The sequence below is a fragment of the Malaclemys terrapin genome, chromosome 20 (assembly GCF_027887155.1).
Source record: "Malaclemys terrapin pileata isolate rMalTer1 chromosome 20, rMalTer1.hap1, whole genome shotgun sequence".
NCBI lineage: Eukaryota > Metazoa > Chordata > Testudines > Emydidae > Malaclemys > Malaclemys terrapin.
In genome coordinates this window covers 15,891,505-15,905,476 of record NC_071524.1, presented here as the reverse complement: position 1 = coordinate 15,905,476, position 13,972 = coordinate 15,891,505, and the positions used below count along the sequence as shown (strand labels likewise).

General features: G+C 57.3%; 1 protein-coding gene across 1 annotated transcript in view; it reads right to left on the bottom strand.

Moving 5' to 3' along the window:
- Window positions 1–388: 388 nt before the first annotated feature.
- LRFN1 (leucine rich repeat and fibronectin type III domain containing 1) overlaps window positions 389–13,972 on the bottom strand; it is a 51,824-nt gene continuing 38,240 nt past the window's right edge. The window contains exons 3-4 of the mRNA XM_054010236.1: window positions 4,869–6,277; window positions 389–2,602 (exon numbers count right to left, since the gene is read on the bottom strand). Coding sequence (XP_053866211.1) covers window positions 1,777–2,602; window positions 4,869–6,244 — 2,202 coding nt within the window. The 5' untranslated portion in view covers window positions 6,245–6,277 and the 3' untranslated portion in view covers window positions 389–1,776. The remainder of the gene's footprint in view (window positions 2,603–4,868; window positions 6,278–13,972) is intronic.

Sequence of the window (13,972 nt, the reverse complement as noted above, 5' to 3'; positions counted from 1 at the left end):
TGGGTCGGGAGATGGGGGCAAAGGATGTAGCCGACAGGGTCCAGAAGAACCGGCTCCCCCCTCCCCGCTTTGCTCGGCTCTTGGGCTTGTTAATTAGTATGATTTGCATACAGTCCCATATCCCCAGCCTCGGTGCCTACCCGTAGCCCCCCAGCACCCAGGTTGTCCCCTGCCCCAACCTGCCTGGATCCCAGCTGGTCGCTTGTCACCCCCACACCACTGCTGGATTTGCCCTCAGACTCCTGCTCCCTGGCGCCCCCCTCTGCCATCTGTGCCCCCCCCTTGCCACATCTGGGCACCACCCCCATCCCCTCCCCCACCTCGCTCTCTGCACCTTTTCCCCCCAGTCCCTCCACCCCCGACACAACAGACACAGGCTGGACCCTGCTGCAGTTCACACAGAAAAGGTTTTAATCACCTCCTGAAAAGGGGGGGCCGTGCCCCAAAAGGGGACAGTGGGGGTGGAGAGGGATCGGGGGGATGAGAAAATAAGGAGGTTCGGTCGGGGGGGCAGAGGGCACAGGTTTTTAATGTAAAAACTTGTGTTCGACACTCAAACAGCGTTTTCCTTTTAAAAAGTCATGATGGGGAAGGATGACGGGAAATGGGGTACAGTGGAGGGGTTGGGTAGATGGAGAGGAAAGGGGTACAGCTGTGCAGGTTGTGGGGGAAGGATGGGGAATGGGATACTTCTGGGGGGCTGGGAGATGGCTCTGGGGGTTGGGCAGATTGTGGGGGGATGGTGGGGGAAAGGGGTACTGCAGGGAGGCTGGGGTGGATGGAGAGGAATGGGGTACAGCTGTGGAGGTTGCGGGGGAAGGATGGGGAATGGGGTACTGCTGGGGGGCTGAGAGGGATGGTGGGGGATGCGGGATGGCTCTGGGGGTTGGGCAGATTGTGGGGGGATAGTGGGGGAATGGGATACTGCTGGGGGGCTGGGTGGATGGAGCGGAATGGGGTACAGCTGTGGAGGTTGTGGGGGAAGGATGGGGTACTGCTGGGGGGGCTGGGGGATGGCTCTGGGGTTTGGACAGATAGTGGAGGGATGATGGGGGAATGGGATACTGCTGGGGGACTGGGGTGGATGAAGAGCAGGAGGGCACAGGGCATAGGGGGGAGTTTGCTAGAGTGGGGTACAGTTTGGAATAACAGGGAAAAGGGGCGATGACTTTTTCGATACTGAATACACCGAACACAGAAAATGATCTAGACCAGCCAGATACAATAAATAGGCCCCCCACAGTCTGTGTCAGGGAGCGGGTGCCTGTCGCCCCCTTCCCAGAAACACTTGGGGGGGGCAGGGGGAAATAGGTTTATTTTGGAACTAAACTCTGCTCCGTCCCCCGTCCCGGACAGTTATTAATGCATAAAGATTTACTCAAGGTAAAAGGATCTTTGTAATTTCGTGTCATCTGTGCATGTGTCTTTGCTAGTCCTGCTCTATCCTTCCCGCGCCGCCCGGCGCAGACGGGGTGGAGGGGGTCTCTCGAAACTCATCCCGTAGCCTCCCCCACGCCCTTTCCTCTCCCTGCAGCCGGGCAGTCCCCTCCTTGCTTGCCTTCGCTCCGTCCGTTGCGTGGGGTTTTTCATTTCTGTCCTCCGTCTCCGCTCCTTAAGGCACCAGAGCCGGCGTCGGCGGGATCGGCGCAGGACCCCCGTCCGGGGCGGGTGGGTGAAACCGGAGCCGTCCCCTCCACGCCCCCGGGGAACCGGGCGTGCGCCCCGCGGGCCCGACAAAATTGCCACCCCCGCAGCTCCCCCCCCCCGGGGCCCGTCTCAGACGGTGCTCTCCAGCATCCACTCGGTGCTGCTGAAGATGACCCGGCGTTGGCTCAGCGGGCAGTCCTCCGCGTTCAGCTGGGACGTGGACATGTGCCGTTTTGTCCGTGCCCGGCGCGGGTAGCTGTGGCTCTGAAACAGAGCATAGTCCCCGTCGAAGGAGTGACGGTGGTGGTGAGTCCTCGAAAGTTCCCGGGGAAAGAGGCCCACGCTGCCCAGCGTGGCCCGGTGCTGGCCGCCCGGCCCGCTCTCCCGGAGGAGACCCAAGGAGCCGGTCACGCTGCCCTCGGGCTGGCCCTCCTCCGAGGACAGCAGGGCCACAGTCTGGAGGTCTGCACCCGGCTTGGGGTCTCTCTTGTCCGGTTCGGGGGCAGCGGGTGTGTCCTTCTTGGGCTCCGCCTCCGTAGGCCCCGCCTCCGTGGGCCCTGCCTCCTGGAAGGTCTCGTATTTGTCCTCGGTGGGCTTGGAGGCCGGGGGCTGCCCGCCGTTGGTCTGGGAGTAGACGTTGCTGACCTTGGCTTTCTTGGGCCCCTCGTGCCCGCTGTGGACCTTGTAGCGGATCATAAGGATAATGATGAAGACCAGGACGGAGGCGACGATGATCCCGCCGATGATGATGATCATGGTGCCGCCCAGGAACTGGGTGTGCAGGGCGTGGCACTGGGCGGTCTCGCCCTCCGTGGTGAACTGGACGCAGCCCACCACCCGGGTGGCCGTCAGCGCCGTCACCCCGTCGTCGTAGACGGCCAGCACGCACAGGTCGTAGGCCCGCCCCGCCGCCAGGTCGTTCACCAGGAAGGCCCTGCTGGACGGAGGGATCATCCTTGCGGGGGAGAGGGAAGACACTGGTTAATAGCTGGGACAGCCCCTTGCCCCGTAGCCCAGGCCACAGCCCCTTGGCACAGCCTAGGGATGTAACCCTAACCCCATAAATCTCTCTGAGGTAGGGACCATCTTCCTGCTCTGTGTTCAAACAACACCTCACGCCGCGGGGTCCCGGCCCAGAACTAAGGGCCCCACGTGCTACCGTAACACTCCTAACAGCGACAAAATGTACAGCACCTGGCACAACAGGACCCCTAGTTATGGGCCAGGACCCCATTGTGCTAGGCGCTGTACATTTTATCGCTATTAGGGGTGTTACGGTAGCACCTAGGCACTCTAGTTATGGGGCGGGACCTTCCGGGCTGCCGTAATGTACATACTATTGCTATTAGGTGTATTACAGTAGGATCCCAAGAATCCAACCCCGTAACTAGAGTGCCTAAGTGCTACCGTAATACACCTAATAGCAATAAAACGTACAGCACCTAGCACAATAGGGTCCTGGCCCACAACTAGGGCTCCTAGGTGCTACCGTAATACACCTAATAGCAATAAAACGTACAGCACCTAGCACAATGGGAGGCCTAGTTATGGGCTGGGACCCGCAGGGCTACTGTAATACACCTAATAGCAATAAAAAAACCAGGTTCAGAGAAGTGCTAGATCTGAGCCAGTTTCGTCGACCTGTCTGTGTCATGAAAATCAGCCAAGCAGTAATAATAATTCTGAAGGTGTCGTAATTTTCTTTTCTTTTTTGACCTTTCGCTTGGAAATTTCCGTCAAATTTAGAACATACAATAAAAATCCCTCGCATTTGAAAGAAACTGATTTCTTTGACCTGACATGATTTTTTTGGTTTGCCGAAAAATTCAAAACACATTTTAATTTCAGTTGGTCCGGAATCAATTTTTCCTCCCCCCCTACCAATTTGTTTTAAAACTGCCAGCGAACCAAACAATCAGTTATTTGTACAGCTCTACTTCTGGTCCGTGACAGCCCCCACGCCTCACCCTAAAGGCAGCTGCGTCTCACTGCTCCACCCCAGAGGTGGCTGCACCTCAGCACTGAGGGAGCGCTTCCTGTATAAACAGCTGTGATGCCCCACCCCAGAGGTGGCTGCATCTGAGCAGCAGGGAGAGCAACTCCTGCACTTACCTACGCACAAAGAATAATGTCACATACACAAGAGTGTCACAACACATGTGCGCACAGTTGTGGCTCACACGCACGCACACGCACACTGGGGAGCTCACACACACACAGGGTAATGGCTTATAACACACACACACACACACTACTGCCCCTGTTTTCAAAGGATGCAGAGGGAGCCATTAACCCTTTGTAATTCCCCTCCATCGACTCCCTGCCCTATGGCCCCCCTCCCCACGCTCCCACACCCTGCTCACCCAACCGTTGCTCATCCCACCCAGGAGTGGAGTCACAGGGCCCGGATACTGCAGCTCGCTGGACTGGAAACCCCTCCATCCCCTGAAACAGATTCCAGCCGCGTGGCCGGGCTCACTACTGGTGATAACCAAAGGGTTCGGTTGCCGTTCACCTCAACGCTAGCCTGGATCGCGCCACTGGAATGCAGCCACCTCTGGGGTGGAGGGCGACAGCCAACTGGTGCACAAGGAAGGGGGACTCTTGGGCAGAGGGGTTTGGATCTGAAGCAAAGCTGGGCCTCGTAAGCTGTGGAAATTGAGTCAGCGGTGGTGGGATTTGAACCTGTCGCTCTGGGAAATCTAATTATATGGAGCCAGGTAACTGGAGCTCAAAGCCTTCTGCGCTGCCCCCACCCTCCCCGCAGCATTGCTGCTCCTGGCGCGGGTTCGCCCTGGCATTGGGGTGAGCCACCGTTCCCTCCCCCCATCCCCTGCCCACGGAAATTTCCAGCCAGTGATTTCCCCTGATTTCCACGGCATTTCCCCAAGGGCAGAACTGAGAGAGACCCCCCTGGTGGCGCCACAGGGCAGCGCGGGCTGGGAGGTAGTGAGTAGAGTCTGTCCGTATTCGGCCACTCTCCTATCCTTCCTCTGCCTCAGGCTGCACTGAGGTCAGTGGGGCTACCCGTGGACAAGAGAGGCCAGTTACACCCGGTGCATCACCTGCTCGTTCAGTTTCACATACAAGCTGGGGGTTGTATTAAGAGGATTACAACCTACTACTGCCACCAGTAGCTCTTCTTTAGCACCTGCTTCTAATGCCCCTGGTTCCAGCCCTGCTGATGACCCATGGACCCCATCCGCCAGCCCAGCCCTCACCTGTACACCAGCGAGTCGTCCAGGGAGCTGTTATATTGAATCTGGTACATGCGGATGCCGGGAATGTGCCGCTCCGAGGGCCAGTGGATCACCACCGAGGTGGAGGTCAGCTCGGCCGCCACAATCTTCTTCTCCAGGTGGTTCTTGGTGTCGTTGGCGCCCGACTTGGCGGAGGTGGTGATGTCGGACGAGCCGGGGTCGGGCTCCTTCATGTGGCCCGTGTTGTTGACCAGCAGCGGCAGCGGCACGATGCAGACCTCCACGGGGGCGGTGGCCTCGCCGGCGGCGTTGGAGGCGATGCAGGTGAAGACCCCGTTGTCCTTGAGCGTGGTGATGTGCACCTCCAGCGTGCCGTTGTCGTAGACCGTGGCGCGCGTGGTGTTGTGGATCAGTTTGCCGTCGGGGGCGATCCAGTGGATGGAGGGGTCGGGGTCTCCCACCGCCTTGCACTTGAGGCTGACTCCCTGGCCCTCCATGATAAAGGCCTTGGTGGAGTACTGGCGCGTTATGAGGGGCGGCTCGCAGATGAACTCCTCCTCGGAGATGGACCAGAAGTACTTATCCATCAGGTGCTCGGGAGAGGCGCAGGTCTCCAGGTCGTCCTCCCGCGTCAGACGCCGGAGCCAGAGAAGCTCGCAGTTGCAATGCAAGGGGTTGCCTCCAAAGCTGATGGTCAAGGTGGACGGGTGGGAGCCCCGGACGTTAGCCAGCACCTGAGCCCGGAGGAAGAGGTTGTCTGGGGGCAGCTTCTGCAACCGGTTGGAGGTCATGTCCAAACGCACCAGCTTGTGGAGCTGGGAGAAGGTGCCCTCGGCGATATGGTCGATGAGGTTGTGATCTAGGGTCAGGGTGTTCAGACTGACCATCTGCCCGATGGCCTCCCACGGCAGCGTCTCCAGGTTGTTGTAGGACAAATCCAGGTCCTCCACGGTGGCCAGGAACTCGTCGAAGGAGGCCGGCTGGATGTTGCTAATCTGGTTGTTGCCCAGGATGAGGTGCCGGAGGTTGCCCAGGCCTTTGAAGTGTTCGTTGCGGAGGGAGGCCAGCCGGTTGCTGTTCATGTGCAAGGCGCGCAAGGCGCGCAGGTCGGCAAAAGCGAAGGGCATCACCTGGCTGATGGTGTTCCGGGAGAGGGTCAGGTGCACCAGGTTGGTCATGTTGGAGAAGTCCTTGCGCCGGATGATGGTGATGAAGTTGTCCGTCAGCCGCAGCTCCACCGTGCGCCGGTCGATGGACGGCGGCACGAAGAGCAGCCCCGTCTTGGCGCACAGCATGGTCAGGGTGGGCGAGATGTTCTGGCAGATGCAGCGGCCGGGGCAGTGCTGACCCTTCGCCATGGTGCCGAGCATCAAAAGGGGCAGGAGGAGTTTTTCCATGGTACTGGCCCTCGCTTCCTCCCTGCCCGGGCTCTGCGGGCGAGAGGCACAAAAATCAGTGGCGACAAACCTACAGCGGCAAATTGCTTCCCAAGCCCTGTCCCCCTCTACTAGCCAGTCTGAGTTTTCAGGCGGCTGCATCCCATTCCCTAGAGGGAGCTGCGTCTCAGTGCTGGATGTATAAACAGCCTCCGTGTCCCACCCCAGAGACAGCTGCATCTCACTGCCGAGCAAAGGATCTTTTTCCAGGGGTGGAAAATCATGAGTCCCGCCTCTAGAAAAATCGTGAGATCTTGCTTGAAAATCATGAGGGTTTACACTAAGCTAAGCTTCATACAGATTCTTTTTTTCAGTCGCCTCCTGGTTTCTGAGACGTTAGGGGTCCCGTTGCCAAGTTTTTCTCAGCTACCACTAGCTTATTTTTAAAGAAAAGCTTAAATCCTTACAGGATCTCGTGGCTCCGGGAGCTGGTGATTGAAGGAAAAACACCAGACATTGCCAGGCTTGGGATAAAATCGTGAGCGGTGACAAGACGGTCAACACCCCCTGGGTCGCTTCCTCACACTTGATTTGCTTGGGATTTTCCAACCCCCCCCAAAACCCTCCTCATTTCCCCTCCCCCCACCCGGAAGTTTGTTTTTTGTTTTTGTTTTATTGGACAGTTGTTTGTGGTTTGCTGGGATTTTTGTTTGTTGGTTTAATTTTGCATGGTTTGTCATTTTCCAAAAAACAAAAAAAGAAAGAAAGAAACTTTTTTTTTTACTGGTGGGAGGGGGGGAATATCCCATCATTTGATGAAAAAAATCATTTTGGGAAAATTTCTATCTTCAAAAACAGGAAGAAAAAAAAGTTTCGAGTCACTGCCCCCCCACCCAGTATAACATTGTTTTTTAAAATCAGCCCCTCCCATCCCTCCCTTTTTCATAGATTTGAAAGTCAGGAAAGCCTGTTGTGATACCCTGATACCCTGTCCCGGGGCATCAATCATTCTGTACAGCGGCGAAATTCCATTTCTAATCACGGCCTGTGGGTTGTACCTTTCAGGTTCCGTGTTCCCCCCAATTCACCGTTGACACAGACATTTACTGATCTTTGTGTACAAATGCAACTCCCCCCCCGCCCCCCCCCCCCGTGCCCAGAACAAACAGGGACCCCTCCAGTCTTGATCAGGCCCTCTACGCACCACCGTCATCTACCTAATAATAGAATTACCTTGAGACCAGCCCACGATCAGAGGTGAAGAAATATTAAAAAAAAAAAAAATTCCCCCACCACCCTTTCAGAAAACCCTCCAACAGGATCAACTGGGAAACCTTCAGATCCTTAAATACCAGTTTCCTTGTGGCCCAGACACAGTGCCTCAGTTTCCCCACTATGCTCTTCAGCCATAAGTGTGACTTGATTCCTCCCACCAAGCCACTTCAGAGAGTGCCCCCCCTCCCGATCCTGGGGCAATGGACTGTGACAAAGTGGGAATTTTCTGTCATATTTTTATAAAGCCTATGTGTGCCTCAGTTTCCCCTATTTTTCACAAGGCTATCAGGGGTGGGGAAGGACTGTTGGCTCTCCAGACAAGTACAGCCCCCCTGTCACACCGCTGCTCACATTTCTCTGAAGTAGATATCAACTCCGTCTGAGGCAGGAGGCGCCTCCCACATGACGGATAAGAAGGGGACAGGCTACAAAACCACGAGGAGGGGAGGGAGAAGGGCGGTCAGGAGCTTTGGCTCACCCCGTCTCGTCACCCAAGGGCGAAGGGATGTTGGGCAGAAAGAGGACACATTCAAAGCCAGTCCCTTTCCACACGCCACGCCATTGGCCTGTGGAACTCACAGCCACATGAATCCCACGCAGGTCAGGATTCAGAGAGGGATTGTGCATGGCTCGGGGGTGAAAAATTGCCAGGGTTAGAAAAGTTGCTTACACCAGTCTCTGGCTAATAGAGACCAGCACGAGCCCGAATGTGGGGGACAGATTGTCCCCCATCTGCTACTGTGGGGTTCTTACCCTTCTTGTGGAGCCAGGCACACAGCCTCACCCTGGGAGACCCCCCAAAGCACGGGCTAGGCACATATCCCAATACACCCACACAATCTCTCTCCAGTGACTTTCAGGTGCCCCGTAGGAGCATCAGGGGCTGATGCAAACCCTCTGGGCAATGAGAAGCAGCCGCCCTCAGGCACCTGGCTAGCCCCTCATCCTGTCTCCATGGGGGGGAGGGCGGCTTTGACCCACCTGTATTCCCCACCCCACCCCGAAGCGTCTAGTCACGGCCCTGCGCTGCGCTGTCAGCCTGCACCCCGGCAGGCAGGCTGGTGATGGGATCGCAGCTGACAGCTGCGATGTGACTTTTATCCGGAGCAGCCGAGTGTGACGGCCCTGACTGGGCCCAGGAGACGGAGCCGACTCCACCACGGCCCTGGCCCCCATCGGCCGCCCAGGCTCAGAGCCGGCGTCTCCTAGAGGGGAAAGGCCCCATGTTCCATTCCCTGAGCCAGCCAGTCCCCGGCCCTGGACTGGATCAGAGTCAGCGCCCCCTCTTGGGAGAGGCTGGGACTGTTCCCCCCACAGCCAGTGCCCCGCCCCGCTCCCCACAGCGCGCCCTGCTGGGAAAGGCCAGGACTGGAGTAGCTGGGGGGCCCCACCCTCCAGGCACTATTACCCCACAGAGGCTGGTGAGATGGCTGCGAGCAGAGGTCACCCTCGGCCCCGCACTGACCACACACTCCACAAGGCAGAGGCCTGGAAACTCATCACAGAATCTCTGGTCATGTCCATTGGCTCAAGCCTGTCCCCTCCACCCTGTCGCTCCATCCGTCCCTCTAGGTTCTCAGCCCGGCCCCGCTGTCCCCGAGCACCCCCGCTCCCCACACTCCTGGCCAGGGAGATCTCAGCCACCCAGCTGCAGATCCCCGGCATGGGGAGGCCCCTGCCAGGCAGGCCCCGTCATGTTACCAGCCTTTCCTTGGAGACGCAACCCTTGGGGGACAGGGGGTGTCTTTGCCAGCACCGAGCCTGGTGCATGGGGTAGCTACGAACTCCCAAAGCCACCCCCAACAAACTAAGGGGAGCCCCACTGCGAACCATAGGCTCTCAACTGCTTGACCAAGGAGATTGCCACCAGCATCTCCATTTTGCATGTTGGGGAAACTGAGGCACAGAAAGAGTTGCGAGCAGCCAGTCAGCAGCAGAGCCAGCGCTAGAACCCAGGCGTCCTGCGTGCCTGTCCGGTGCCCTTCCCACTGGGCCACGCAGCTGCTGTGAAATAAGGTTACACTTGCGAGAAATTGTGACCCAGTGCAGAAGAGCTCAGGACACCTGGGTTCCAGTCATAGACTCAGAGAATATCAGGGTTGGAACTTGGAAGGGACCTCAGGAGGTATCTAGTCCAACCCCCTGCTCAAAGCAGGACCAATCCCCAGACTAAATCACTGTCTCTGTCACTTCTCTGCTGGGTGAGCTTGGGCAGGTCATGACGCTGCTCTCTGCCTCAGTTTCCCCTCTCAGTCTTTAGTTGTCAAAGCCGTGAGCTCTTTGGTGGCAGGGGTCTCGCAGAAGCCAGCCCGACAGGTCCTCAGCCGAGGTCCGACACAGCGTCCGGCCCGACGGGGGATCCCATCACCCCCGCTCACAGCCGGGGTTTCTAGGTGCTACACTCAATCATCATCCAACACAGGTGATGGGGAAAGTTTCACCCTCGGCCCCGCACGGACCACCCCGCTCCAAATGGCTGCGATTTGAGATCTGGGGGGCAAATTCCTAGCCCCAGTTGGCTCTACTATGATCTTGTTTCACTGGCAATTCGAGGGGCGGGGGGAAGAAAGCACCATGCAACGGAGGGAGGGTCCTGAGTTGTTATGGCTCCTTATACCCTACAATCCCCCCACCTCACGTTTTTAACCCCCTCTGGGGAGCAGCCGTCCCCGGGCGTGAGTGAGAGCCTCTGCTCCTCGTCATTGCAGTATCTGAGCACCTCCCAGGCTGCAGTGTATTTATTCACACTACCCGACCCCCACAGGATCCCTATTGTACTGATGGGGAAACTGAGGCACAGAGCAGCTGCTCAAGGAGGCGCATCTGTGGGAGAGCCGAGATGCTAGCGCCCTACGCTCGGCGGCGTCCTGCCGCTCACATGCAGCTGCCCAACCCAGCTCCAGGAAAGCTCGTAAGCAGCTGCTTAATGTGGAACAGTTTCACGAAACACCAGAATGCAACCCAGGAGTCCTGACAGCCAGTTGGCTTGGCTCAAACCTCTACACACCACTCCCTTCCCAGACCCAGGGACAGAACCCAGGAGTCCTGGCTCCCAGCCCTCCGAGCTCTAACCCACCAGACCCCACTCCCCTCCCAGAGCCAGGGATAGAACCCAGGAGTCCTGGCTACAAGCCCCCAACTCACCAGAACCCCCTCCTCCCTGCTCAGAACCGGAGATAGAACCCAGGCATCCTAGCTCCCAGCCCTTGGGTCTAACCACTAGACCCCACTCCCCTCCCCAAGCTGGGGATAGAACCCAGGAGTCCTGGCTCCCAGCCAGCCCGCGATCTAAACCCTAGAACACCGCTCCTGTGTGCGGACAAAAACAACCTCTGCTGTTGCCAGGCAGATGTGGATCGAAGTCAGCGGCCAGCTCTGAGCCTTTATCTCTCTTGCTCTCCCCAAGGAGAAGAGAATCAATTACACCGAGCGAGAGAGAAATGGAGGGGAAGAGAGAGAAATGGAGTGAAAGAGAGAGAAATGGAGGGCGGGGGAACAGGCTACAGTCACTGCCCTGCTAAGCACAGCTGGTCAGCCACAGCCCCTCCCCACAGCTGGGAGCCAGACCCTCCCCCCGCTAACCCGAGTGCCCCCTCCCAGCACCTTATCATGGGGGGAAGATAGGAGCTACAGAGGGCATTGCTGGGGCTTTTACTATGGCGGGGAGGGGGGGGTCACAGGCTCAGCTACCATGGTGCACCCACTGCTGGCCAAGCCTGGCGGTGCAGGCATGCCCTGCCTCAGTTTCCCCTCCCCCTGGTGTTTGGTCTTCCCCAGGTCACTCTCGGTGTGCAATCCCTTCCCAGGGCAACAGGCCAGGCAAACAAACAGTCGCTCGTCAGATTCCTCTTTACCCACCTCCCACGCGCTGAGGGGCTCCCATTCAGCCTGGCCACGCCGGGGCAGAGCCCTGACTCCCAGGAGCCCTTCCCCCAGACCAGCGCCACTTACTCCCCGTAGTTCCCAGGCATTTCTCAGGCTGGCTGAAATCCCAATTAGTCCTGGCAGGCAGCAAATTATGGTACAGGCCGGGCTGATTGTTCCTGGCTGGCTACCCCAGCACCCTGCCCCATTATGGGTGTGTGTGTGTGGGGGGTAGGTACAGAAAGAGCATTAATGGGGCTTTTATTGTGGTGGGGGGGTACGAGTTGAAGAGAGCACTGCTGGCTGCTATTGTGGCGGGGGGGTTACAAATGCAGTGCTGGCAGGACTTGTATTCTGGCGGGGAGGTCTGAGGTCTGAGTGTCAAACAAGAGCAATCCATGCCTTTCTGCTGGCATAACCCCGCCCCGGGTCTGGCAGTGCTGAGGGGCAGTGCCTCTACTGGGGTCCATCCAGGTCCTCTTCTAGCCCCGCAGACACTTCCCAGACTGGGGAAGCTGTACCCTGCCAGCTGCCGCTCGGCTATCCGGTGGATGGCACAGCAGGGACACAGCCGCCACGCTGCGCCCAGGGGTGCTTCTTTAGACACACATCTTAGCCGGCCCACGTTCACAGCCTGCTGCACTGACACCTCTGTTTATGGAGGAGCTGGGACAGAAGCACTGTCCTCCCCACCTGCTGTTCTCAGGGGCTATATTTAGGAACGGAACCCAGGTGTCCTGACTCCCAGCACCCCCTGCTCTACCCAGCCTGGCTTCCCGACCCTTCCATAGATAGAGTGGGGTTCGCGGCTCTTTCCCGCGGTGCGCCCCCTCCTCAGCCCGTACAGCGGTCTGCAGCCCTGAGCCCCGGAGATAGGACAATTAATTTCTCGTAAGGCCTGACGAGCTGGAAGTGGGAGCTGGCTGTTCCTTGCAGCGGCACTGGCACTAATCCTGTAAGCACGATAATGCAATCCCGGAAAATACCAACGAGCGGAGTAACGAGGCAGAGGAGGGAGTGGGCGCTGTCCCCTGACGGATGGAAGCGGACTGCGTGTCATAGCACCTATACCGCAGACATCAGTCGGGGGGGGGAGGGGGATTCTCCATGATGGCACAAAAGGCTCCTCCCCGAGGAGCGGCTTTGGAATTGAATAAAGCTAAACAGAATTAAGGCCCCTATAATTCTGAATCAGAGCGTCCACACAGGGGGGTAATACGGTTTAACTAATCTACCTCGGGAGGAGTCAGCTGGGACAGAGCCACATAGGCAGCCACCAGCCAGCTGTTCTAGGGCCTGGGAAGTGGGTTACCCTTGGTGCCTTCTCTCTGCCATTGCTTCATTTCCTGTCGGCGTTTCCTTCCGCAGACCCCTTCCACGGGCCATCAGGCTGGTTAACATGGCACTGATCAGCCAAGGGGCAGAGGGTTCTCACAACAAGCCTGCCACCCTCCTCCGTCCCAAGACACGACCCTTGGGCTGCCTCATCTGTTTAGATGGGCAGCTCTCTGGGGCAGGGACCGGCTTTGTGTTCTGTGTCTGTACAGCACCAGGCGCCCTGGCCCAGCAGTGGGGCTACTGTACTACTGTAATACACCTAATAGCAACAAAAATGTACAGCTCCTGGCACCATGAGGATTTGGTGCACGCCTGGGGCTCCTAGGTGCAACCATAATACAACTAATAGCAACAACAATGTACAGCTCCTGGCACCATGAGGATTTGGTGCACGCCTGGGGCTCCTAGGTGCAACCATAATACACCTAATAGTAATAAAAAGGTACAGCTCCTGGCACAATAGGGTCCTAGTCCGTGCCTGCAACTGAACGTTGCAAACCTGCAATTAATTCCGCGATACCATCTCAAATGCTAAGGAATTATTTAAAATATTCTAAACCTATGGCTTGTGTCTATATGTGCTTAAATCTAATGAATTATCATTTTAAATCAAAGCAGGCTTAGTCTTTCATCAGCCAAAAGCTCCGCGTTGCCATTAATTTATTCCTAATGCCGCCTCAAACAAAACAATTAAGGAACCGCTGCTCGGGGTTCTAAAAACCCTGGGTAACAGATTTGGCGAGACAGCCAGGAGTCAAACATAGAATCTTCGGATTCCAATAATCAATAAGGATAACGTTGTAAAGGATTGGCGAGATGCCCACCTCCGTGGCTGGCATCCCAAGGACCGAACTGGGGTCCTCCGGGGCTAACAGCACGAATGGCTATGGCTTGAGTTAATGCTTCCAAGGGAGGGCCGTCCCTGACCCTCTTCTGTGCACATATCACACACACTTGCCAGTGGGTCACCCCAGAGTCTAGCCTAGCAGTGATGCAGCACATTTCTCAGAGAGGCGTCTGGGCGGCTCCCAGCGCCGTCGTGCCCTATACAAGTTCATCAGGATGTGCCCAGCGTTCAACTTTAGAATCATAGAATATCAGGGTTAGAAGGGACCTCAGGAGGTATCTAGTCCAACCCCCTGCTCAAAGCAGGACCAACCCCAACTAAATCACCCCAGCCAGGGCTTTGTCAAGAGGTTAAAAACCTCGAAGAAAGGAGATTCCACCACCTCCCTAGGGAACCCATTCCAGTGCTTCACCACCCTCCTAGTG